General features: G+C 46.3%; 1 protein-coding gene across 1 annotated transcript in view; it reads right to left on the bottom strand.

Moving 5' to 3' along the window:
- ITPR3 (inositol 1,4,5-trisphosphate receptor type 3) overlaps positions 1 to 26,762 on the bottom strand; it is a 123,062-nt gene that overhangs the window by 79,862 nt on the left and 16,438 nt on the right. The window contains exons 2-4 of the mRNA XM_036767319.1: positions 21,216 to 21,286; positions 8,783 to 8,904; positions 1,200 to 1,286 (exon numbers count right to left, since the gene is read on the bottom strand). Of these exons, the coding sequence (XP_036623214.1) occupies positions 1,200 to 1,286; positions 8,783 to 8,904; positions 21,216 to 21,286 (280 nt within the window). The remainder of the gene's footprint in view (positions 1 to 1,199; positions 1,287 to 8,782; positions 8,905 to 21,215; positions 21,287 to 26,762) is intronic.

Below are 26,762 nucleotides of genomic sequence, written 5' to 3'. Positions count from 1 at the left end.
GGTTGTATGGCCCGAAGTTTCAAAGCGTCTTTCTGTTTCCTCACTATATCCTGTGAGAACCACTAAGCCGTACATGAAGTGAAAAAAAGCAACAGCTACTACTAAAGCAAAGCTCACCACCAAGCCTCAGTCACCATGTCATGCATCTGTGACTTGGTCACAAAACCACACAAATACAATCCTTCCCTGTAGCCACACAAAATCACACCTTAGCCCCATAAAGTCACAAATACACACTTATAAAATAACACCCAAGTGTTACGGTCATACCAAACACATCGTCTTACCCAAACAGTTACAAATTCACACATTCGCAATCATACCAGGTCTCACAGTCACATTCAGAGTCACTGTGTCTTATACCAAAACACACATAAAATCACAACACAAAGAGACAAATTTACCTCGTCACACACCTACACACATCCTTATGACCAGAGGTGTCAGTTTACCATCCAGAAGTTGGTAGCCTAAGGTCACCTTGCCTGGCCCATCCAGAAGATGGTGGCCTAAGGTCACCTTCCCTGGCCCATCCAGAAGATGGTGGCTTAAGGTCACCTTCCCTGGCCCATCCAGAAGATGGTGGCCTAAGGTCCCCTTCCCCGGCCCATCCAGAAGATGGTGGCCTAAGGTCACCTTCCCTGGCCCATCCAGAAGATGGTGGCCTAAGGTCCCCTTCCCCAGCCCATCCAGAAGATGGTGGCCTAAGGTCACCTTCCCCGGCCCATCCAGAAGATGGTGGCCTAAGGTCCCCTTCCCCGGCCCATCCAGAAGATGGTGGCCTAAGGTCCCCTTCCCCGGCCCATCCAGAAGATGGTGGCCTAAGGTCACCTTCCCTGGCCCATCCAGAAGATGGTGGCCTAAGGTCCCCTTCCCCGGCCCATCCAGAAGATGGTGGCCTAAGGTCACCTTCCCCGGCCCATCCAGAAGATGGTGGCCTAAGGTCACCTTCCCCAGCCCATTCCCTAAGTTTTCTTCCGATATCATCCTTCCTCCCAATTTTCTCCAGATGAAAGAGGAAAGAGAAGGAGAAGAAAGGAGAAATGATAAGTTCACCTCTTCTTCATAGGGCACCAATTTCCAAACAGATGTACACGAGGGGAGACATGAAGAATAGATGGGGGCTGAGGCTGGGGATGGAGGAAGAAGGGAGCACTGAAGCAATGAGGGTGGGAAATACATAGGAGGTGAGTCTCTACCTGTATGACACTGCCATACTTCACCACATCCCCATGAACTTTCTTGTTTTCCGTCTCGTTCTGCTTCTGTTCCATTTGGGCTGCATGCTACAAAGAGAAACAAATCCAGGAGAAAAGTGAAGGGTGAGGCAAGGACTCAAAACGGGTCCCTCCCTGGTCTTGCCCCTGTGCCAAAACATGCGCCATCTTTCCTAAATAAGCAATCCTGGGAACATCACCGACACCTTAGGCCAGGAACGCTTTATTGCCTGTTCCGGGAGCAAAGTCGGTCTCTTCCAGTCCAGTGAGACAGTGCGAAGGAAAGACGGAGGAAACTGAGGAAAGCAGAGAAGTGGAGAGACCTCTCTATAAAGAAGTAGATCCCGTCTAAGGCAGCTCCAAAAGACTCATGATGGAAAACGCTCTCCACACCCAGAGGAAGAACTATGGGGTCTGAATGCAGATGGAAGCAGACCATTTGCCCCCTTTTGGTTTGTTTGTTTCTTCTTTCTCATGCTTCCTCCCATTGGTTCCAATCCTACTTTAAACATGACTAATGTGAAAATTTTAAAAAAAATAGCTCCTGGTTTGGGAATTTTTTTGGAGTGACCCATATGTCAGTTTGGGTGTTACTCTGTTTGAGGTTATAGAAACCGCTTTGTATTTCCTTGGTTTTCTTTTAGTAGTTGGTGAGGGAGGGGGTGGAGGTGGGGAACTGGCTCAATAAATTACTTGTTTGTTTTTGCCAGACACACGATTTCATTAGTGCAGGGAACTCCCAGTGAGAAAGCTCCCTCTACCAGGAGAGATCTTGATGCTCTGCTTAGTCTTAGAGCAGCGGTGGGGAACCTGCAGCCTTGAGGCCACACGTGGCCCTCTAGGTCCTCAACTGCTGCCCTTTGACTGAACAATGTTCAGTGTTCAAAGTTTGGATTCAGTCAAAGGCCTGAACCTGAGGACCCAGGGGGCCACATATGGCCTCGAGGCCACAGGGTCCCTACCCTTGTCTTAGAGAATTCTCTTCAGCACTGAGAGGTTAAGTAACCTGTCCAGGGCCACACAGTCAATATGAGTTAAAGGTAGGACTCAAAGCCAGGTCTTCCAGACTCTGACATAGGCTTCCTAACCACTAAGCCACATTACCTCTCTGGGTGGATTACTGCAAGATGAGGTTAGAGAGGAAGGCAGCAGATCGTGAAAGACTTTGAAAATATTAGGGGTGAAAGGCCACAAACTCACCATCCCATCTGGAGGCTTCCTGATTGGCTAAGGATGAGCCTTGGAGTGGAAGAATGGACCAATGGCAGCTCTCCACAAAGCCCAGGTGAATAAATTACAAAGCTAGCCAGGGCATGGTCTAAACAGACAAAGCCATTGTCTTCCAGAGCCACGGTGAGAGCAGAGGATACACCAACATCCATCCCCCAGGTCCCCTAGGCCAGGTTAGGCCTGGGGAACTATAGTTACTGATTGAGTTAGAAAACTTAGGTCTCATCTAGTCTGGAACCAGGCAGACTTCTCTTCTAACTATTTTTCTGTATTGGACCTGTGATTTCATTAGACTAGGGAACTCAAAGTGAGCCAACTCCCTCTATCGATGCTTGGGAAACACTGAGAAAGTGACTTGCCCAGGGTCTCACAGCCAGTATGTGTTAGAATTGGGATTTGAATCCAGGTCTTACTGACTTTGAGGCCAGCTCTCTCTCTAACCACTGAACCTCTCTGTTCAGTAAGTATGGAATATTATTTCTTAACTTACATACCCTTATGAATAAACACCTAGAAAACCGTAGTCTTGTGGGCTCAAGTATGGGCAAATGGCAGGTAGAAGGGAAAAAGGGAAGTAAGTGCTAAACCCAAGCCACCAGAGATGATGACAGCAGTGGACAAAGAAGGACAGGTAATTACCTATATCAAGTGCAGCAGATTTCTGACCTCAAGGGCCAGGAAGGGCCAAGATCCTCCAATCTCAGGCCAAAGATTCAAGTTGGGGATGTTTAGATAGAGGCAAAAGGGGAAAACCCTTAGCCGAAAGAAGGCAGATTGCCCTGAGCCAGCTCTGAGAGGAGCCCATATCCTAGGAAGCTGACTACAGGTGAGAGAGGCCCAAGGCTCTGAATAGAATCCAACATTTATTACAGTCTGCCTACTCTTAAAACCCTCCAAGGGAAGGAGATTTCCCAGCTGGACTGGGTGTCTCTCACAACCCTTATTAGAGCACAGGACCTTCTGCCAGTATTAACCCTCTCCCCTGCCCCCGTAGGGACACTTCTCCATCCTAGGCCACGTTACACATCACCCTCTCTTTATTCCCATATGGACTGCATGACCTTTCCAATGATTTATCTTGTTGCCTCTGACAGGGGCTTTTCTCCTCAGTGGGGCACAGAGTACCCAGTGGACTCAAAGCAAAGAGACGACCCAGTAGGAAAGGCACTGAATTTGGATCCTACCTGACTCTGCCACCTCAGTTTTGATACTTACTCCCTGTGTGACCTTGGGTAGTTTACTCTATTTTCCTGAACCTCAGATTCCTCACCAGCTCCTATGACCCCACTTCTGACACCAGCATCCCCTTATCTGTACAACGAAGATAAAAACACTTTACTCCCCATCCATGGGGCTATTGCAAGGAAGGCACTTTGTTCACCACAAAGCAAGCGCTCTATAAATATAACCTATGATTATTTATACCACAGAGGAAAGTTCAAACTTAGTGGGGATTCTCCTACAGTTGGTTTTCCTTTTTCACTCGAAGAAAGTCTCCCCTAGGCGTTCCTTCACACCTCTTAGTCAGGAATTCCTTTCTACTAATTTCAGTTCCTTCTGCTCCCACCCCCTCCTCCCACTGGCCCTCTAAAGCCCAACAAAGCTACTCTCTTAGACTGAGTCAAGAGAAGAGAGAAGAGGTGGAGGGTAGGCAGGCAGGGAGGGGCCAGAGATGTCCCAGCTCCCTAAAGTCTGGGGGTGGGAGTTGGTGCCACCCTTGAGGGGATTCCCAGATGCCCTTATCCCTGAGAGTATCTGAAATGAGTCAGTGACTCCCAAGCTCAAAACCAGCCCAGCTGGGGCAGGCAGGCACTGGGTAGGTGGCCAAGTGCAGGCTGAGAACAGAGAGCTGAGACCTACGATGCTGTAGAAAGAGCATGATTTGGAGTCAGGGCCTAGGCGTTAGACCCAGTTCTGCTACTTAGTATCTGTATGACTTATCTAATCTGGATCTCACTTTCTTCATCTTATAAAATGGGGAGGGGAAGTAGACCCAGCAGTCAGTCAATTAGCATTTAAGCACCAACTAAACTAAACATTAAGACCAGATCATAGGATCAATAAAAAATTTGGAAAGGCTCTTAGAAGTTACCAAATCCAACCCTCTTATTTCACAAATAAGGAAACCAAGGCCCAGAGTAAGTCACCAGTTATAAGTGGCAGAGCCAGGATGTGAGTCCAAGAGTTCTGACCCCAAACCCAGCAAGCCTTCTTTGCCAATATTGCTGCTCTCCTAAGGGCCCTTCCAGATATAAATCTATGATCCTCTCATGACCATCGATCTATAAGGTTTCTTCTGAATACTGTGATCCCAAGTGCGGAGAGAGCCAAGAGTTTCCTATTTCCAAACCACAGAACGTGTGCTCACAGACTGCTGAAGCCAGAAGTGAATGTAAGAGCTACCGTGTGGTCCAAACCCTCTACTTTACAGAAAGAGAAACCGAGACCCTGAGAGCAGAAGCAATTTTCCCAAAGGCACACAGTGAGTAAGTGGCCGAGTTGACACAAGAAGCCAAGTTTGCTGATTGCCCGGCCAGTGCTCCTTTTGCTCATTACACAAGTCTCTGTGTCTTTGCATCTGAGTCTCTGAAAGGGGAATAGTGGCAATGAACCTATCACTGAGCTCACCAAGGACAAAACAGGCTGAGATCATGTACTACAGGATCTCTGTCCTCCGAGCTAGGGTGTCACTAAGTTTAATGAAATGAAAACCCAGAGACCATGACCACCCACCTAAGCCTCAGTGACCAGAGAGCAGATCTCCACTGCAGTGTGTGAGAAGAGGGCATGATTTGAAAATGAATGTGAAATCAGAGTTTGGCGTATATTTGGGATTAGGAAGGGCTCTGGTGACTGAGACTAGACTTCATACCACATTGCGTTGGCATGGGCTCCACCCAAACCTCATTCCAAGGGTGAAAGGAAACTGCTCCATTTTCCAGTTCTAAACAATCCCATTCCATAGGGGAGAGAGCAGGGAGATGAGACAGTGAGCCAGAAAGGAGTCACCAAAGCTTGCTGACATGGAGGTCAAAGCCTGCTGATCCCTTCCCTGTCTCCACTCTCACTCTTCTCATTCCTTCTGTCTTGACTCTCATTTCTCCCCCTCCTCCATTTTCATTTCCCCCACTGTCACTGTTGCCATCAACACTGTCACCCTCCTCCATCTCTTTAATGCCATATCTGCTTCTATAAGAATATCCAGGACTATAATGTTAGAGTCCATTCTACAATAATCTTCTAGAGGAATGTCCAGGACTAGAGTGTTAGAGTGTGCAGCTCTACTTTCCTCAATGGAGAAAACAGTTATTTAAAGAAAAAAAAAACTTTGCTGATCTTTTCCCTCTTTCTTGTGCTTGTTGTGCTCCTTCCAGTTTCATCCTTAAACATCCTCAGCATGGCTTTGCTTGGTTGGGTGCCTTGTCAAGCTTTCTTTAAATTGATTACCCTCCACAGCTTCTCTCTGTTTTATGATATTGCTCATTGTCTTCCATCATCCTTCTCTGGAAGATTTTTACAAATGAGTCGACATGTTAAATTAGTGTTGCCTTTGGCTGCCATAAATCTTTGCTTGGCATGTAAGTCAAATAAATATCTGCTGACTAAAGTGCTTCTTAGAAGACTGATGTCAATTAGACCTCTGAATCAAACTGCTGTCATCAATGCCAAAGTTCCTTTTTTTCTGTCTATATTCAAATTTTTAAAAGATCAACACCTTAAGTAAATCGGGTTGGAGTCATGGTAATTACAAATCGTGGTTTTTTTCTTTGTTTTTATTATTTCTCCTAGCTTTATACTCATTTTCATACTCGCTCTAAAAAGCCAATGGTCTCTCTAAACAGAGATAGATTCAGGAATGGATCCCGCATCAGTCCTGAGGAATTTCTTCTCTGTTAATAGATAATCAACTTGATTTTTTTGTGATGTTACTCAGCACTTGTCCAGTTCAGAACCTACCTGACTCTTTTCTCAAAGAAAAGATTCATGATATATAGTTGTGAGGCTTCTATGTTTTTGTCTTCTCTCATTCCTTACTCCTGAACCATATTTCCCAGCATAATTTTCACCCTCTTCACCTATCTCACCCATTCTACCTTCGAATTAAAGTCACTGAGTATTAAAGTATATATTGATTTAATTTGGAAGGTTTGATTTGAGTTCTTTATCCCCTACAACAAATGTGGGTGCATAGATTGTAATCACCGCCACAGTGATCTTTTTGCAAGCACATATCATGAGCCCTGAAGTACAAGATGACCAAATACCCCATAAAATGGTGTATTTAGTTGCCTCTGAGTGCATGATAAAACCATCTCCATACATTCCCTTATTGGCCTCTTCAAGGAGAACCTAAGACCATCGTACTATTTACCTTCCTTGGTTTATAGCTGGAATATCAAGATTGATACGATTCAGTTCCTGGCATCCATATCACTACTTGGTCACTGGACCTCACATTCAGAGTAAAACCAGCTAGGCTGATATCTATGGGTACCATAAAAGATGTGATTCTTAGCACCCTCTGCCCCTTTTCTGATACTTTGCCCTTGTCATTGCAGAAGTAGAAAGAGGCCCACGCAGGACCAAGAGGGCCATTTTGTTGTTGGTTTCATAGGTCGCCATAGCCAAAGAATCATCACGCGTTTAGCTTCCTGTTAATGAGACTCTCTGCACTTAATTGGGCTGGTCTTCTGAAAGCAGACTTGGTTTGTTGCCAGGACCCTATTCAAAGCCTTTCCCACATGGCAGAACCTGCCAGAGCTTGAGCTCAGCTGGCAAAGCCCTCAAGAACCCAGAGTCATCTCCATTGCCATAATGAGGCATCAGAGAAGGAGCTTTTGTAAGTAGGTGCATGTGAACATATAGGTCACCGATCATAGACTGTCAGAATTGGAAGGCACACTAGAAACCACATAGTCCAACATTCATTTCATATATGAGGACACTAAGGCCCAGAGAGGTGAAGCAACTCACCCAAGACTACACAGCTCATAAGCAGGAAAGAGAGGATTCAAACTCAGATCCTCTGACTTCACATCCAGTGCTTTTTGTGCCATGCTATCCTGCTTCCTATATCATGACTATGTTTTATGCAAAATAACACACCAAGGATGTGAATTTGTGTGTCTATGTATCTAAGCAGTGAGTCTAAGTTAAGGGTTCTTAACTTTTCAGGGTTATAGACTCTTTTGACAATCTAGTGAAACCTATGGATCCCTTTTCAGAGTAATAGTTTTAAATGCACAAGATGGAATGCATAGAATGACCAAAGAAACCAATTATATTGAAATATTTATTAAAAAAAAATAGATACATTTATAGACCCCAGCTCTGTTAATATGTTTGAATCCCTGATTATGAACCCTAGTTCAAGTGCACAAAATATTGACAAGCATTTATTAAGTGCCTGCTGTGTATCAGGCACTGGACTAACTTCTAAATGTATTAAGTATGAGCCTGTGAATGAGAAATATTCATCTTAGCGTGTGCACGTGTGTGTGATAGTGTATTCTTACACACCTAGGTTTGAGTCAGTATAGAACAGCCTCTGCCTGTCACAGAGTAGGAAAGAACCTTGTGACAGACAGGCCACACTGTTCCCCGCTCCTGGCCAGGAAGAGACACACTAGAAGTTATTTATAACTCTGCGTCAGGCAATCAGTCCACCACCCGCCCCCACTTCCTGCACTGCTCACATCTGCCAGGCAGCTGCAGGGGGTGGGAGTGGGAGGGTGATCCTCTCTGCCCTTGGCCCCCATAAGGCCATCCTCTTAGCTCAGGCTGGAACAACCACGCAGCAAGGGAGGGGATTAAGTAGGCTAGACAGAGTCTTGGGAAGTGAGGTTGGAGACAGCTTCAAGGCCAGAGCTTCATGCCAAGGTCAAGTCCAACCACTTATTTGTCCAGACAGAACAATGAGCAACAAGTGTAGGGTCAAGACTCAGCTGAGGGCAGGGTCAGAGAAGGGGAAAATGGACTATATGAGCAAAGGAGGATAGGGAGCAGGGCATTTCTGCACAATGAAGACAAAATGAGTGGCTGACAATGAAGATTAACAGCATTCACTTTTAGTCAAAGGTAAAAATTGGAGGCAACATCTGGACTAGGAGCCAAGATCTATAGATTCTAGCACTGGTTCATCATGTGACCTTGTACAAGTCACTTCTCATTAAGAGGACCGGACTATCTTGTCTCCAAGTTTCCTTCCAGTGTTGAGTTTTTATAATCCACCATTCTATATGCTAGGATAGCTTCTGGCTCTGACATTCAATGCTCCAAAGTTCTACGTCCTGAGACCCCTTCCAGCCCTTCCCCAAGGTCCTACTCCCCCTTACCTGGAGCTTCTGCAGTAGGACAACGTCAGAGATCTTCTCTTTATCCTGTTTGGTCTGCTTGGCTTTCCAGTACTGCTTCTGGGCTGAATATCGGTTCATGGGGCATACCTTGAAGAGGCAGTCTGAGAGGTAGGACAAAGGGAAATGGTGCTTTAAATTGGGAGGCATTTCAGGGAGGGAAAGAGGAGAGGCTACTAAGAGGAATACTTCACATTTTTAGGGCCACAGCTATTATCTTAGAAGGCCATGTTTAGTGAAAGAGTTCTTGACTTGGAGTTTGAAGGATTGGGCTCGAGTCCTGCCTGTTGTGGACTGTTGTGTCCTATCACTTCCATCAAAGGTGATTGGCCTATGGTCCCTTCCATTTCTGACACTGGGTGACTAAATTACAATGAAATGCTTGAGACTGGGAAAGCAGTCCAAGTGGAACTCAACATAACACCTCAGGGCAATGGATCACCAAGGGAAGGTTATCGTAGGGTCCCAACAAAGTTCAGTTCAGTTCAGTGGGCCAAACATTTGAATCCATGGTGCTAAGAGCTCATTAATCAATGAATGTTTTTGTGCTCAACTCTGAGAAGGAAAGACAAACAAAGAGACCTTAGCCCTTGCCTTCAAGAAGATGCACACGAGCAGGAAGAATCAGACATTTATACAGATAATTATCACCTAGACCAGACTGTGGCCAATGATAGTGCTCTGGGGGAGGTGGAGGAGGGGTTCGAGGAAAGAAGAGAGAGCTCCCTTTCAGCTGAGGCAGTCAAGGAAGGTTCCACGGAGGAGGTGGCATCCAAGCCACATAGGAAGTAGACAAAGGGAGAGCTGGGGAGGGAGGACATTCCAGGTAAACAGAATTTCAGAAGCAAAAGCACAAACACTAGGAGACTGATTAGGCCCGAGTGACCACAGATTTAGAGTTGGAAGGGACCTCAGAGATCCTACAGTGTAACCCCCTCGTTTCGCAGATGGGTAGGGTACAGGATTACAGCAGGGTGGGGTGGGGTAGGGTGGGAGCTGCCTTTACCCTCTGATTAGAGACTACTGGGCTGGGTGTATGACTCAGGGCTGGACAGCAGCTCATGGCTTGCTGGCACTTTGCCGGTGAAGCAGGCAGATCCCAGCAGGATCAGAGGCAACTGGGCTTTCAGGATGCTTCTTGCTAGAGTCTTACCCCCAGGCCTCAGACACAAGCACGCTGCCTTTTCTTCTCCTACTTTCTTATTCTTCCTCCTCATCTTCCATTCGTCCTCTGCTTCTCCATTCTCTTCAGGAACTACGTGCCTGATCTGTCTCTAATGGATTGCTTATTTCACTCTATTGAATATGTATTAGCCTGCTTTGGGAACAGCCCTCTAGAGCAGACAAGGATGTGTCAAACCCATAGCTTCCCCTTGGGAAGCTCACAGTCCAGTGGAAAAGACAAGACTAGCAACCACAAAAAGGCGTTTAAAAAGAGAGCGTCCTCTCAAGAGAAGATATCCAAAATATCAGTTGGCCTATGAGAAATTATCTAATCCCTAATAATTAAAGAAATACAAAGTAAATCAACCCTGAGCTTCCCCCCCCCCACCCTTCCCAACCCTCCATCAGACCGGCAAAGCTGACACAAAAGCCAAATGACAAATCTGGAGGACTAAACAGGCACATTGAGTGCCTGTCATGCACTGTCAGTGGAGCTGCGGATTGGTCTAGCCTTTCTGGAAAGCAATTTGGTGTTACGACCCAAAAGTCAACAAACTATGCAGACCCTCTGACCCAGCACTAACGCCACTAGGTTTAAACCCCAAAAGGTTAAAAAAAAAAAAAAAGGAAAATGACTCACATGTACAAAAATATTTTAGCAGTTCCTTTTATGGTGGAAAAAGACTGGAAACTAGAGGGATGTCTATCAACTGCGGAACAGATGAGTAAATTATGATATATAAATATAACTAAATAGTATTGTGCTGTAGGGACAGCTAGGTGGTGCAGTGGATAGAGGGCAGGGCATAGAGTCAGGAAGACTCATCTTCCTGAATTCAAATCTGGACTCAGACACTTACTGGTTGCGTGACCCTGAGAAAGTCAGTTAACCCTGTTGGCCTCAGTTCCTCATCTGTGAAATGAGCTGGAGAAGGAAATGGTAAACCACTCCAGTATCTTTGCCAAGAAAACCCCAAATGGGGTCACAGAGAGTCAGACGAGGCTGAAACGACTGAAGAACAAATTGTGCTGTAAGAAATGATGAAGGAGATGGTTTCAGAGAAACCTAGGAAGATTTGCATGAACTGATACAGAGTGAAGACAGCAGAGCTGGGAGGACCATTCATACAAAAACAAGATCATAAAGACAAAAAACTTTAAAAGACTTAAGAACTGACCAATGAGATGACAAACTGTAATTCCAGAGGAGCAATGGTGAAGCACGCTACAGGCTTCCTGGCAGAAAGAGATGCACTCAGTCTGCAGAAAGAGACGTATAAGATCGGAGGGTCTTAGTAGACCGCGAGTTCAAAATGAGTCAACAGGGTAATATGGCAGCCAAAAAAAAGCCAATGCAATCTTGGGCTGCAATCGGAGAGACACGGCGCGCAGACCTGGGCGAAGCCGTTAATCCTACTTTACTTAGCCATTGTAAGCTCGTATCTGGAATACTGTGCTCCTTTATAGGTTCCACATTTGAGAACAGACGTCAGTAATTCAGAGAGTGATCAGAAGATGGCAACCAGGTGGTGAAATGCTTTAGGGTCATGCTATATGAATTCTGTATGAAGACGGACATTTAGTCTGGAGAAGAAAAGACTCAGGGAGGACTGGCACGTGAAAGAGGGATGAGACTTGTTCAGCTTATTCCAACAGGGTACAACTAAATGAGGGAGCAATGGGGGGAAGTTTCAGAAAAACAAAATTAGGCTGATGCCAAGGTGAAAAAAGCTGCCTAACAATTAGGACTGTCCAAAAGTGGCCGTTGTTTATTTGTCCTTCGTTCTCAGAGGAACATGACATCAGGGAAGTGATGTCATGACTTGCAAGTGAATTGAATTTAAGTAAGGGAGGGCCGTGCAAAGTCACCAGCCTCACTTTCTCCTCCAAAGCCATCTTAGTCCAGTGGTGAAATGTAGATCAGGACGACTGGATATGGCTTTGTAACAGGTCTCAGTTTGACTGAGGAAACACCCATTCAGTGCTTAAGGCTAGGTATGAAATGAAGCAGAGAATGGTGGAACTGCCCTAAGATGCAATAAGTGTCCTCTCACTGGAGCTCTTCAAACTAAAGCTAGATAACCATTTCATGGAATGGTAATGGAGATTCTTGGTCAGGTAAAGTCTGGACATGATGGCGTCTGAGATGCCAGGAGCTCAGAGCAAGGAGAGATCCCTGGGGTGGCTAGGGAAGGTTCCGTGAGGAAGCAAGACTAGAGCTGGGCCTTGGCACACGAGCAGTTTTTTCACAGTCATTGAGGATGAAAGGCTGTCCAATAAAGTCACAGCATGAGCAAAAGTGCGGAGGCAAGAAGGGTCATGACTTATGAGGAAGAGGGGTTGTAGCTAGGAGACCAGCCTAGCTGGTGGAGAAGAATCAATGTGCAATAAGGCTAGAGAAGGTCTTTCCAAGCAGTTCAGGAGTTTTCATGACGGAGGCGATCAAATAGGACCAGGCATCCCATCTGTCATGAGTCTAAGGAGGTCTGAAGCTAGAAGATAAGGAAGAGGGAGAAGGAGACAAAGGGCCTTAAGACAAATCAAACCTAATGGCCTACAGGAAATCACAGGGTCATAGATTCAGAGCGAAAGAGAATTTAGCATCCAGCTCCTTCATTTGACACATGAGGAAACTGAGTCATGGGTTCTGTGACTTATCCAGGGTCATACTGTCAGGAAATGTGTGGAATGAGGTTTGAACACAGGTCTTCCTGACTCCAGGTCCAGTGTCCTCCCTGTTATACCATGCCGCCTTTCAACAATGTTCCAAAATGCTCTTGGAGGGGCAAAACCCAAGCAAAGGTAGCCCCAAGGTCACCTGGAAGGACAGGAGGCTCCAGAGAGCCTCAGTTGTCTTCAGGGTTACCTAAACTCTCATTTTCCTGGGACTTCCTTTCCCAGGGCTTACACGATCCTGAAGACAACTGATAGGTATCACTGATGTGGGACACAGTCCCTGAAGTCAGGACACTTCAATCTCTTGGGGAAGACAGAGACTGCCTTCAGAGTACTTCCAATATGATGAAATGCGGTGGGAGATTAGCTCTGCCTTTCAGAAACCAGAGAAGACCAATGGAGACCAATCAGGTTTAACAGAAGAGGCAAAGTCTTGGTTCTCAGAGAACCCCACCTTCCAATCTCTCAATGTTTCTCTTTCTCCCTCTCTCTCTCTCTGTCTCTGTCTCTCTCTGTCTCTGTATCTCTCTGTCTCTCTGTCTCTCTCTCTCTTTCTCTTTCTCTCTCTCTCCTCTGTTTCTCTCTCTCCTCTTTCTCTCTCTCTCTCTCTCTCTCTCTCTCTCTCTCTCTCTCTCTCTGTCTCTCTCTCTCTCTCTCTCTCCCCCACCCACTTCCTTCTTTCTTGTACCACAGTCCATCACTTCTTCTACAAACTTCATTTATCTTCCTTCAAATTTTGACCCTTTGATTGGCCAGTTCAATCATACCCTCCCATCTACCCTTTAATTCCTCATCTCCTTGTCCTATCACTAGACAAATCCCAACCTTGGGAATCTCACCACCCACCTTCTATCCTCCTACTCCCAATCTGCTGAATGGTCCTACAGACTAAACAGCAACTGTATTGAGCAGGAATTTACACCATCTAATCTTAATTGGGCCCTCACTATCATACAGCTATGCTTTTATTCTTCTCTATCATATTCTCCAACAATGGCTTCTCTGAACCCTCTCCTCAGACCCCTTCCACCACTCCTTTTACCCTTCCTCTCAGAAGACTCTCTCCTCTTTTGCTCTCTATCACGAGGTCCCTATTCTCCTTGACTCCACACCTGAAAACCTTGCTCAAAATCCCCCATTCTCTCTGCCTTTGCTTCTGATGACGACATGAACCTTCTCCCTGTCAGAGCTAACCCTATCTCTTGTGTTCTTAATCCCATCCATTCTTCCCAGAGACTTGGCTCCTTCTCTCATCTTCAATCTCTCCTATACATTGGCTCCTCTCCCAAGGGCTACACACATGCCCAGGTCTCCCTGATGTTGAAAAACCTTCAATCATCCTTACCATTCCTTCGAGCTATACCCTATACTCCTTCTCCCTTGCACAGATGAATTCCTAGAAAGGGACACCATTGTTTCTATATTTCCATTCCTCTCCTCAGTCCCTTGTAGTTTGGCTCCTGTCATACCACTCAATTGAAATTGCTTCTCCAGGGTAAATAATGTTCTCCTAAGTCCTAAATATAATGGCCTTTTCTCAGTCCTCAGTTTGACCCTCTGTAGCTTCTGACACAGTGAATCACCCCCTCCTCTCAGATGATTGCTCCTCCCTTAATTTCTGTCACAATGCCATCTTTAACTTGTTTCTACCTTTCTGTCTAGCTAGTCATTTTCAGTCTCCTTTGCTAGTCGATCTTCTTCCTTCAACCCACTAAATGAGGACACCCCCAAGGCCCTGTCCTAGGCCCTCTTTTCTACAGTTCCTACATACACTCTCCCTGGGTGCCCTCATCTGCTCTCATTGGTTCAATCATCATCTCTATGTGGTTAACAACCAAATCTACACATCCACTCCCAATCCTTCCACTGACCTTTAGTCTCACGTTACTAACCACGTGCAGGGCAGCTTCCTCTGGATAGTCTGCAAACATCTCAAACTCAACATATCCAAAAGGGATCTCACTGCATTTTCCTAAAAAGAATCCTCCTCCAAACTTCCCGATTTCTATCAAAATCACCACCATTCTTGAAGACCCTCAGGTTTACAATCGCAGTCATCCTTGATTCTTCTCTCTCGCCCCCTATATCCAATCAGCTTCCATGTTCTGTCAACCTGCAAAACATTTCTTGCATCTGACCTATTCCCTATACTCACAGAGCCACCATCTAATTAATTCAGGCCTTTGTTTCACCTCGCCTAAACTATCGCAATTGCCTCCTAATTGGTCTTGATGTCTCCAGTCCTTCCCTTCTCCCATCCATCCTCTCGTCCTAACTGATATTCCTAAAAAACACTTATGACCATGTCATGCTGAACCTCCCTCAAAAATCTTCAATAGCTCCCTGTTGTGTCTAGGATAAAATGCCTCAACCTGGTATTTATAGCCCTCTACCATATGGCTCCTCTTCAAGACCCATTTCATATCATTCTCCTTGTGATAGCCTTAAGAGTGACCTGCTAGCTGTTTCCAGTACATAATGCACCATCCCCTGCCTCCATGTCTTTGTCCGAGCTGCCCAACATTTTTGAAATGCATTCATCCTTTATTTCTTCCTCATATAATCCCTAACTTCCTTTAAAACACAGTTCAGGGTGCTACCTTCTAGCGTACAGCAGTCTTTTCCTCACTCTACTATTGTTAGCACGCTCTCCTTCTTGGAAATTATTTTGTATGACTTGACGTAGACTTTCTACTTAGTTCCTTGTGTTGGGGTTCTAGCCCCCCAGCTCCTGGGTGGCAGACTGGTTCACGTCTGTCTTTATGTCCCCAGCCCTTTGCACAATACCTTGCTCATAGTAAGTGCTTGGTAAATGTTTGCTGGATTACTGAAACAAGGGAAAGGGTTAAGTTTGAGTGCCAATCACTGTAGTCCCCTCATAAGGAGGGCCCCAGAAGGGGACCACTTTGGGAGGGCTCTGCAACACCAGGGCAGCTCTGGGCAGCCATACCTGAAGAATCAGGGCTCGAGAAACCCTGAAACAAGGAGGGATATAAGAGTGTTAAGATGAGGGAGAAGGAGGGAGAGAGTGCAAATGATGGAGTAAAGAAGCCAGTCGGGGCACATCTTACTGCCCGCTCAAACACACACACACATATGTGCGCACAGACATACCACCCATGTATAACCAAAGGAAGCAAGCCAGAACCTCAGTCTGCCCTGATTCTGGAGGCCCGCTGAGCTCTGGCATCTCAGCTCCACTCTCTGAGCATGTCAGGACTTGGGGCTAGGTCTTGGAGGAGGTTGTAACGGGAAAGAGAGCCAAGCGGGAGCTAATAACCCCTGAGGCTTGGAGATCCAACATGGGACTTATTACAGCTCCTGACAAACCCAGAGGGGTGTGTGTGTGTGTGTGTGTGTGTGTGTGTGTGTGTGATAGAGTTCTGGGCCAGGATAAGGGGGAGGGAAGTAAGGGAGAAAGAGAAGAGAACATCTGAGAAAAGATCGTGAAATGGAACTGGGCAAAATGGAAGGCCTAGAAAACACCTCCTTCTTTTCTGTGCCCCCCCCACCCCAGGTCTCTACCCATCCCTAAGCACATCCCTTTGATACTTATTTGATGTAGGGAAAGAGTCAGGAGACCTGGATTCAAATCCCAGCCCTGACCCTAACTAGCTGTGTAATCTTGGACATGCACCTCTTCTCCAACCCTCAGTTTCCTCCCATGCAGAGTACGGATAAATAATCCTTCCGCTAACTACTTGGCAAGTGAACACATTGTGAAAGTCTTAAAAATGCTATCGAAAGGTGGGTTGCACTGCCAGCACTGTGGGCAGTTTCCCTGAAGCTTGAGTCATCCCGGTTACTGAACATTAAGGTCATGGCCCTAATCCATGTGCCTTCTAGTGCTCTGGGATCATCCTAACCCTGGCAGCTGTTAGAACCTCCTCTCCAAGAGCCTGGCTCTACCACTAATTCACTTAACAAGCGTTTATTAAGCTCCTACTATGTGCTAAGCACAAGGACACAGAGAGAAATAAAAGAGTTCCTGTCCTCAGGGAACAGGGGAGAAAACGCACACATGTAAGAAGGTACAAAAAGACACAGTAAGTATAAACTAATTTGGGGGAGGAGAGCAGAACTTGAAATTGAGAAGATCAGGAAAGATCTCATTTACAAGGTGGAACTTGCTCTGGGTCTCAATTTCATATGAAACTAGATAATGATGGGGTTATCCTCTGGTCTCAAAGGTTCCTCCCAACTTCAACAGTCTGTGCTCTATGACTTCACCACTGGCCACAGGGGTAGCCAGACACCAATGGCCAATGGCCAGGCGATGGCAAAGTGGAGCCAGCTTCTGTGGGTTGGCCCTGGGGGAGGGAAGGAGGAGTAAAACGCCAGAGGAGCTAAATTGGCATGTGTATAACAGTATTTAGACATTATTCATCTACTGTCCATCTGCCTGATTGTCCAACCATGCCCTTACTCAGGCCTCAGGCCTCTGGGAAGGCCCCTGTGGTGGTGCTAAACAATTCCTAGGAACAGATGGGATGTCCCTAAACTAGGACCAGCCAATAAATACAGTGATTTCTCCTGGTATTTATCACCCCTTTCTCTATCCCACTCCTAAATAAGAGCAGAGCTCTGCTGAGCAGTCAGAACCAGGAGATAGGTGGGCACAGGCTGGCAAGGGTGCCAGGTAAGCAGTTTCCCCTCACCCAGGGAACAATGGCTTCTTTTTGTGCCAAGCGGACAATTCCCCTGGCTCCAAATAAGGGTTGAAGAGGAGTCCAGAGACACCTCTGCCCGCCCTACCATGCCAGTTCTGCTTGGCACTGCCTCTAGCTTTGGCAGCCCCACCCCAGGCAGGACCAGAAACTGTAGAGACCAGACTAAGGAGGAGGGAGGGCGCTTTCTCCCAAGGGCTAGATAGGCCCTGGGTAGGAAGTCAGTTCCCTCCCCATCACCACCATCTCAAAGCATAGTAGGGCAGGCTATTGCCAAGGTGAAGGCAGAAGCTGGCACTATTCAGAGTTCGAATGGGGGCACATAGGCCCCTGGTATGGACATATTGGAAGCAAGGAGCAGGAGAGTCCTTAGTCTGGCCTCAGATCTGGATGGTGCCACTCCCTAGCTTTGGGGAAATGGGGAGGAGGGGGGAGGGAAGAGTGGGGGAGTCAATGCAGCATTTGTTCAGCAAAGTAGTTTTTTTGTTGTTGGAAATTGGCCTCAAACTCTCTCAACTCCAGCCCCCGGGCAAATCTTCTGCCACACCCACCTTCCTGACATATAGACCCTTTCTGCAATACAGTCCTCCTCCAGAAAGACAAATACCTCTTTCTTTCTTTCTTTCTTTCCTTTCTTTCTTCCTTCCTCTTTCTTTCTTTCTTTCTTTCCTTCCTTTCTTTCTTTCCTTCCTTTCTTTCTTTCTTTTTCTTTCTTTCTTTTCTTCTTTTCTTTCTTTCTTTCCTTTCTTTCTTTTCTTTCTTTCTTCCTTTCTTTCTTCCTCCTTCTCCTCTCCTCACATGTTCATTTGTACTGTTACTTTCTCCTGTCCCCTTTCTCTCTTTCAGTCTCTCTCCTTGTCTGTCTCTCTCTCTGGGTCTCCATATGCCTCTCTCTGACTTACTCATCCTTTCTCTCTTCACTCTTACTCATTGTCTTTTTCTTTCTCTTAGTCATTTTCTATCTGTCTTTCTGTACCACCCACCTCACCTATCTCCTCTCTATGTGTCTCCCTCCTACCCCACTTTCTGGGTCTCTCTCTGGCTTTGTGTCTGTCTGTCTGTCTGTCTGTCTGTCTCTCTCTCTTTCTCACACACACACACACACACACACACACACAGAGTTCAAAATTCCTATATTCCACCCTCTCAGCAGGGCCCAGAGAGGAAAATCCTAGAAGGAATCCCAAATTCCCAAGGGGACTCCTCCCTGTAGAGAGGAAGGGCCTTCTCATGATCCTGCCAGAACTCTAGGGAAGGAAATCCCAAGACATTCTTCTGGAATTTTGTTGCAAGTCCTTGCTAGCACTGTCTAACCTAACTCCCTCTAGCTCTAAATGAAACCCATAGCCTTAGATCTGCCAACTATCTGGGGGTCCAAGCCATGGCAAGAATACGTCCTGGAAAGGCATCTTTATGTCTCTTCTCTTCTTGTACCTTTGGGGTCCATCATGGCAGAAGGGTCAATTGGATCTGCAAACACAGTAAAGCCTGAACACAAATTCCCTTTAATTTTGAGCCTAACAGAGAGTTTTCCTAGGTTGAGTTATTTAGACCTGCCAGCCAGGACATGAGGGGACTGGGGCCACTCACCTCTCTGGGTCCTTCTCAACAAAGGCTGTCTAGACAATAATTCTCAACAGAATAAGGTCCCCAGAGGAAACACCCAGGGTGTCAGGCCTATACACCTAAGTGCTCCTTCCATCACCCCATAACTGTATGGCAGTGGGGGGAGCATCTGGGAGAGCAGGCACAGGGACCAAGGAAGCAGGTGTGGGGTAAGGAAAGGGAGGACCTCTATCTTTCTTTCCCTGCTGACCCTTTGAGTCCTAGGCCATTTGACAGCAAAATCCAGGAGGCATTATCCCTGCTAATACCATATCCTACCTTCCAACTTGTCAGGGGGGAAAAATAGATGGGAATGGGATCAGGATTTCCTTCAAATCTGCATATCTCCCAGAATCCCTTGGGAGAACAATTCTAGGCTAATCTCTCCCTGAGCAGCCAGCGTGGGCAGGAATAGCATGGTGGCAAGCAAGACTGGCGTGTTCCTGCCTGCACCCTACCCCACCCCACATGGCCTCACCCATCACGCCACGGATCTGTCTGTCTGTCTCTCGGTTCCATCCCCAGACACAGAAAAGAATAATAAGGATGACACCTTGAACGTGTAAAGCATTTTCAGGCACATGATCTTCTCTGCATGTCACAACATCCCAGTGAGGTGAGCCGGGCAGGGCTTCACTAAGGGTAGAACTGAGGCCCGGAGAGGGGAAATGAGGCCTGAGGTCATACTCTAAATCAGAAATTCCCCAACAGTAAATTAGGACCCTGCGGTGGGGGAGGGGGCCAGAAGGGGCTATGGAATTGCTTCAAGGGATCAAATGAGATAAGATGAGTAAAAGTGCCCTGAAAACCTTTAAGTCTATATAAATGTTAGCTGCTAGAGAGGCAGTGAGACAGAGACAGAGATAGAAACAGAAAGACAGAGATAGAGAGACAGTGAGACAGAGACAAATAGAAACAGAAAGATAGAGACAGAGATAGAAACAGAAAGACAGAGACAGAGAGACAATGAGACAGAGACAGAGATAGAAACAGAAAGACAGAGATAGAGAGACAGTGAGACAGAGACAAATAGAAACAGAAAGATAGAGACAGAGATAGACAGTGAGACAGAGACAGAGATAGAAACAGAAAGACAGAGACAGAGAGACAGTGAGATGAATACAGAAAAAAAGAACTGCATATAGTAAGCTCTTATTATGTGCTAGGCACAGTGCTAGGCACTGGAGATACAAATATAAACAAGCTAGATGGCCCCAAAGAGCTTACATTCTAACTGAGAAGACAACAAATACCTAAAGAGAAGCTTTGGAGGGGGCAGTGAGGCCCAGAGGGATGAGGTTCCAGCTCAGAGGACAAGGCTACAGGGAAGGAAGTGGAAGGAGGGTTGGGAGAGGGAGAAAAGTCGGGAGTGAAGTAAGCGTAGTCTGGTCCTACATGATAAGTTCTGGTCCTGGGGCTCCCCAATCAGGAAAATAGGCTTTTTGAGTCTCAGTATTAAGGCAGGAGTGGGGGAACCTGCCACCTTAAGGCCACATGTGGCCCTCTAGCTCCTAGACCTAGACCCACATGTGGCCTCCCTAGCCCTTAATAATTAAGGGATCCATATGCAGTCACATTTTCCCAAAGGACACTTCCAGTATAACCACAGTCCTGGGTATTCTGAGGGAGGGGAATGGTCTGAAATTTTTTGATGTTAAGAAAGGGTCTTTCGTACTGTACTAGAAAAGGGTGAGAGAATCTTCTCCACACTGTGGCTGGGTCATGACACAAACCCAGGGCTCCTGATTTATAAGGCTGGCTGATCTGCTACACTCCCTGCCACCCCACTGTCTCCTCTCCCAGATTACAGAGAGCCCCTCCCCACCCTTGCTGTTGTGGTTGTTCGGTCATTTTCATTTGTGTCCAATTCTTCCAGATCCCATGGGGGCTTTTCTTGGCAAAGATACCTGAATGCTTTTCTACTTCCCTCTCAAGCTCATTTCACAGATGAGGAAACTGAGGCAAACAGGGTTAAGCAACTTGCCCAGGTTTACACAAGTAGGAAGTATCTGAGGCCAGATTTGAACTCATGAAGATGAGTCTTCCGGATTCAGAGTAATGAAAGGTTCAAGAAGAGTCCTAACCAGGAACCCAGTCTGGGCCAATGGAAGGATGTGACACCCCTCCACCACCCACCACCACTTCTAAGAGGTGGGAAGGAAACTCTAGTGATAAGCTTCTTTGATTGTATGATGGTAAGCTGGAAGCAGAGAAGAGACAGATGCCCCACAGAGCCCCCACCCCTTCTCCCTACAGCTCATCTGAATGCTTGCTGTTCAGGGCAGGCTGGTTGAAAGGCTTACCTCGGAACTTCTTCGGTGGGTTTTCCAGATCACCAGCCGCTGGCTCCACCACACAGCGGTCATCCACCAGCCTGTAAAACAGAGCAGCCCCATCAACGACAAAATCAACCCACTTAACGCTTTACTGAGTGCCTCCAGATGTATGTACATGGCATTGTGTGGGGCTCAACTTTGACTGAGATCACAGAACAGATTGAGAGTTGGAAGGGGCCTCAGAGACTGTGTGTGATCTGACCCCTTCATTTACAGATGAAAAAACTGAAGCCCAGAGAGGTTGTGACTTGCCCAAGGTCACATAGGCAGTGACAGAGGCAGTCTGTCAGATACAGAGCTCTCTGACTCCAAAACCACTAGTTTCTACTGTACTATACAGTTTCTTTTTTTCTTTTATTGTTACTTTTTGAATTCTAGTGGTCTCTTTCCCTCCCTCCCTTCCTCCCAGCCATGCATTAGAGAAGGCCAACATTGTGTGTGTGTGTGTTTGTGTGTGAATGTGTGTAACCATACAATACATATTTCTACATATCAATTCGTTCTCTGGAGAGAGCTAGAATTTTCCTTCCTAAATCCTTTGTAGTTGATTTGAATATTCATATGACTCAGAATAGCTTAGTCATTCACAGTCACTCTTTGAACAACATTGCTGTCACTGTATACAACTTTCTCTTAGTTCTGCTCATTTCACTCTGCATTATTTCATGAGTCTTTCTATGTTTTTCTAAAACCAACCTGCTCATCATTTCTTACAGTATAGCCGTATTCCACCACAATTATACGCCATGACTTATTCAGCCATGCCAGCTGATGAGCACCTTCTCAATTTCCAACTACACTACTTCTCAAGACGTCTTCAAATTCCTTCTGGCTCAGGATGAGGTAGAGAGATCAGGAAAGACTTCATGAAGAACGAAGCACCATTATTACAGATAGATTTAGACTGAGGATATAGGTCTGCGTCCTGGCTATGGCACTGAGTAAGCCTCATTAAGAAATTAATGAAGAAGTTCAACTTAAATGGCCTTTTTAAGGCCCCTTCCAGCTCAAAATCTATGGTCCTATGTCAGCAAAGAGAAAGCCCCCACCATTTCTTGTCCCACCATAGACCACCTGCTCCAACCCTTAGTGTAGGTGTAGTACATGAGAGGTACCATAAAATTCCCCCCAACATACTCAGACACAAACACAGAAGGATGCCTGGAGTATCTATCTCCATTAGGCTTTGGTCAATTCCAGTTAAGTTCTGCTTTCTCCAGATTCTTCTTTTAAAATGTAAATACCCCAGGGGAAGAGTCACTTCTTAGGTCCCTAATATCTTAGCAGAGGTTCCCAAACTTATTTGGCCTACCACCCCCTTCAAAAAAAATTGCTCAGCACTCCCCCTGGAAATCTACTTTCTTTAACTCTTTAATGGTTTTTTTAAAAATGTGTGTCATTTCAAAGTACTACCACACACCCCCACTCCCACCTTCCCCCCACTGCCCCCCCATTGTTCCAGCACCCCCCCCCAGGGGGAAGTATTACCCCCTTTGGGAACCTATGCACAGGACTGAGTTTATCAGGTCATTTCCCAACCAGAGAGAAGGAGCTACTATAGCAGGAGACAATTAAAACTGAGGATTAGGGTCCAGGACAGGGCAGGGGCAGGGGGGTTGGAGTGCTAAGTGAAAACAAAATGGAGGAAATCCAGTTTTCCTTGGGTGACTTCACAGAAGTGAATTACTCCCTCTAACACTCAGAGCAGCATTCATGCCCTGAACCCTAAGCCTTCATGGGCTTCCTGAATAGCTCCTAACACTGAAAAGGGTAAGATTCCTCAATCCATGAGGAGGACAGAGAGACCCTTGGAAAGAAAGAGCCCCAGCACATACCAGACCTATGCGTGATGGATTATACATAAATAAAATATGCATGATAAATTTATTTTTGCCCCCAGGTTGGGCATGGCTACAAGAAGCCCTCAGGAAGAGGGACTATTGCTATTTGGGGGACTGGGGTAATGGCTACCTACTGATGGATGTATCTGTTCTGGGGACAGAGTGAGGAGGGGTCCAGGATCAAGATCTGTCTGAGTGTCTCCCTATCCTTCTGTTCATCCAGCTGTCTGGTTGTATGGCTGGCTGTCTCACAACCCCCAAGAGACAACTAAGATCTTCCTCTCTGGACCTCACTCCTCCACCTGCAGAATAAGGAGATTGGACTGAAGGATTCCCAAAGTCCCTTCCAGATCCGACATTATATAGTCTTATGAACACTTACTAAAGCACCGTGGTACACTGGGAAGGTCATTGCCTTCTGGACCAAGAGGATCTGGGTTCAAATCACACCTCTGTCACTGACCAGCATGATGTTGGATAAGTTGCTTAAACCCTTTGGGCCTCAGTTTCCGCATCTTTAAAACAGCGAGGTTGGACTAGAATCAGGGATGGGAAACTGTCAGGTTAATGGGGTATAAGATCTTCCCCGCCCATTAATAGGCCTATGTACCCAGCCGTGATACACCCTGGGTCACACAGAGCCAGGTGGAGGAGGGACTTGCCTAAGGAGGAGCTTGCTCTAGGAAGGTTTTCACACCTTCTGGTAGTCAGCTAATGAGGGAGGGTCGTGAGCCTATCAGCCAGAAGTGTACACACACTCTAAGGTGAGGTTTTGCTTTGGGGGTTCACTTATGAGAATGATCTTTTGATTTCCTGGTCGAGGCTCTGAGGAGCAGTATGTTCAGAGCTCCCTGACTGCTCAGACTTAAAGGCTCTCTCGATCCAGTGATGGATGTAAAGTGTATAGCAATATTGCTTTGATCAGGTAGTGAAGAGCCCTGTCTGTTGGTCTTCCTGCTAATTTCTCTGCTTGTGTTTTCTCTGACACTCAGGGAGCTGACTTTTCCCCTGAACTAGTGAATGAAATTAAAGAAGATTGTTGACCCCTTCAAAAGTTATCTTTCCTAGTAAAGCAAATCAAAGAACCTGTGCTAGCTGGCCATCCCGGGTGTGCTAGGGTGCTTGCTGCTACAGGAACCTGTGACTTGTGGCCACATGCGGCCTTCTAGGTCCTTGGGTGCAGCCTTTTAACGGAGTCCAAGTTTTACAGAACAAAGCCTTTTATTAAGGAGATTTGTTCTGTGAAGTTTGGACTCAGTCAAAGGGGTACACTTGAGGACCTAGAGGGCCATGTGTGGCCTCAAGGTCGCAGATTCTCCACCTCTGGACTAGGTGGTCTCTAAGGTTCTTTCCAGGTTCTGAATCCAATATGTGACAGTAAGTGCTTAGCACAGTTATTATTGAAAATAAGAAGCAGTAGACCTGCTCTCTCTACTCTTTTTTTTTCTTTCTTCCATTCTCTCCTTTCTCCCCAAATAAAAACATACATCTTCAGTTTCAGAGGGATTGAACTGTGGACAGAAGGCATCATGCAAGGGTTGGGGCTTAACCTTTCCAGACCTTAAAAGATGGGTAGGATTTAGAAGGGCAGAAGCAGAGGAGGGAAGTCTATTATCCCACAGTCATCCACTATCTGGCTCACAGGGTTCACTGAACAGATAGGAAAGGAGTGGGAAGAATCTTGACCTGCTGCTGTCCTTTGTTCATATCTCCAAGTAGTACCAGAAGCCCTAGAAGAGCCCCTGGTCCCTAAAGTTGACCCCAAGGAGACCTCATCAGTTCAGAAGCCCTAGAACCAGTCTGTTTTGCTAAGCCTTCCCACTGTGCCGCTGTCCAAGTAAAATTTAGATGGCTCAGAGCCTCTCAGTTAGGATTCCAGCATCAGAGATTTAGAACTGAAAGGTGTTTAGAGTCTAAACTGAGGTGACACAAAGAGGTGGTTTGCCCAAGGTGACACAGGATAAATAAAAGAGTAGAAGAAATGATAGACAATGATGTAAAGTTGTTACCTCTTTGTCTTGAGCATATCCTGTGCGCTGGGATCTTTAAGGAGTTCCCAGTCTAAGCCAAGAGACAGGGGGACCTACCTGCTCCCAACTTGGAGACACACAGATGTGAAAAGGGCTTACAAGCCTTAAGATGTAATGTGCAGAAGAGAGGAGATGGGCTCAGGCTGCTATCTCAAGGAAGGAGGAGGCCTCTGGAAGGCCAGTTTCGAGTGGGATTTAGAAAGAGGATGATACAGAATGACCAAGATGGGAGGGGTCACTGGAGCTAGAGTCAGAAGAGATTTTTAAAGATCATTGAATCCAGGGGTTTTTAACCTAGGGTTCATGAGCTTTATGCACATGTGCGGGCGCGCACGCGCACACACACACACACACACAAATTTGCATTTCAACATAATTAGATTCCTTTTTTATTTTATGCCTTTAAAAAGGGGAAGGGGTTTAAAAAGGTTTCAGGGGGGCAGCTGGGTGGCACAGTGGATAGAGTGCTGGGCCTAGAGTCAGGAAAACTCATCTTCCTGAGTTCAAATCTGGCTTTCAGACACTTACTAGCTGTGTGACCCTGGGCAAGTCACTTAACCCTGTTTGCCTCAGTTTCTTCATCTGTAAAATGAGCTGGAGAAGGAAATGTCAAACTGCTCCAGTATCTTTGCCAAGAAAACCCCAAATGGGGTCACAAAGAGCAGGACACAACTGAAAATAACTGAACAACAACAAAGGTAGGCTTGACTAGACTGTGGGAGGGATCCCTGACACAAACAAAAAGTGAAGAACTCCGGATCTAATCTAATCTTCCCAATTTACGGATGAGGAAACTAAGGCCCAGAGAGAGCCCATGACTTGCCCAAGGTCACAGAGCTGGTAAGTAAAAGAGCCAGGATTCAAACCCAAATCCTCTAAGTTTATATCCAGTATTCTTCCCACTGTGAACAATGGATGAGAGAAATCGACTAGGCAGCTGCCTGTGAGGGACAAGGGAGGAAAGGAACCGATGAGATATAGGGCGAATATTGAGGGAGAGGGGGAACAGAGGAGGGCAGGAGGTCCAACAGACGCCTGAAGACCAAGCTGTATCTGGATTTAAAAACATAATCTACAGCAGCTGTAGGCAAGGTCAGCCGACCATAACAGCCATCTTCATGCATGATTTAAGAGGCTTCCCTGAAAATGCCCCTTTTCTAAAAATATCTTCACACCCAGCCAGCCATAGCTCCTGGAATTTCTACATACTGGCTCCTTTCTCGGGGCCAGAGCCCAACATTTACCATCAGGGAGGAGTAACCCATTAAACCATTATCAGTCACTAAGAGATTAGCAGGAATTACTTTATCAGAAATCACTTCATCAGATCAGGCCCAGAGGGGATGGGACACAAGACGGTAAATCTAGAAGAGGGAGGAGAGGTCAGATCCTAAGGAGTAGAGGCACAAAGTAAGAATGGCTTGGGATCCCCGGACGCCCCAGGAGTGAGAGGTCAGACTAGAAGTCTTAGAAATTGTCCTTTTTCTCCCCAGGTAGCAGCAGTCATGAAATCCTCCCAAGAAATTCTCCCACCTCCCCTCTATCACCACCACATGCACACACCCAAGAGCCACTTATCACCAAACTTTCTCTATCCTCCCATGACCCCATACCAATAATGAGAAACATGAGAAAACTGAGGA

This window comes from Trichosurus vulpecula, chromosome 7, assembly GCF_011100635.1.
Source record: "Trichosurus vulpecula isolate mTriVul1 chromosome 7, mTriVul1.pri, whole genome shotgun sequence".
NCBI classification, from domain to species: Eukaryota; Metazoa; Chordata; class Mammalia; order Diprotodontia; family Phalangeridae; genus Trichosurus; species Trichosurus vulpecula.
This window is presented reverse-complemented; position numbering and strand designations above follow the sequence as displayed.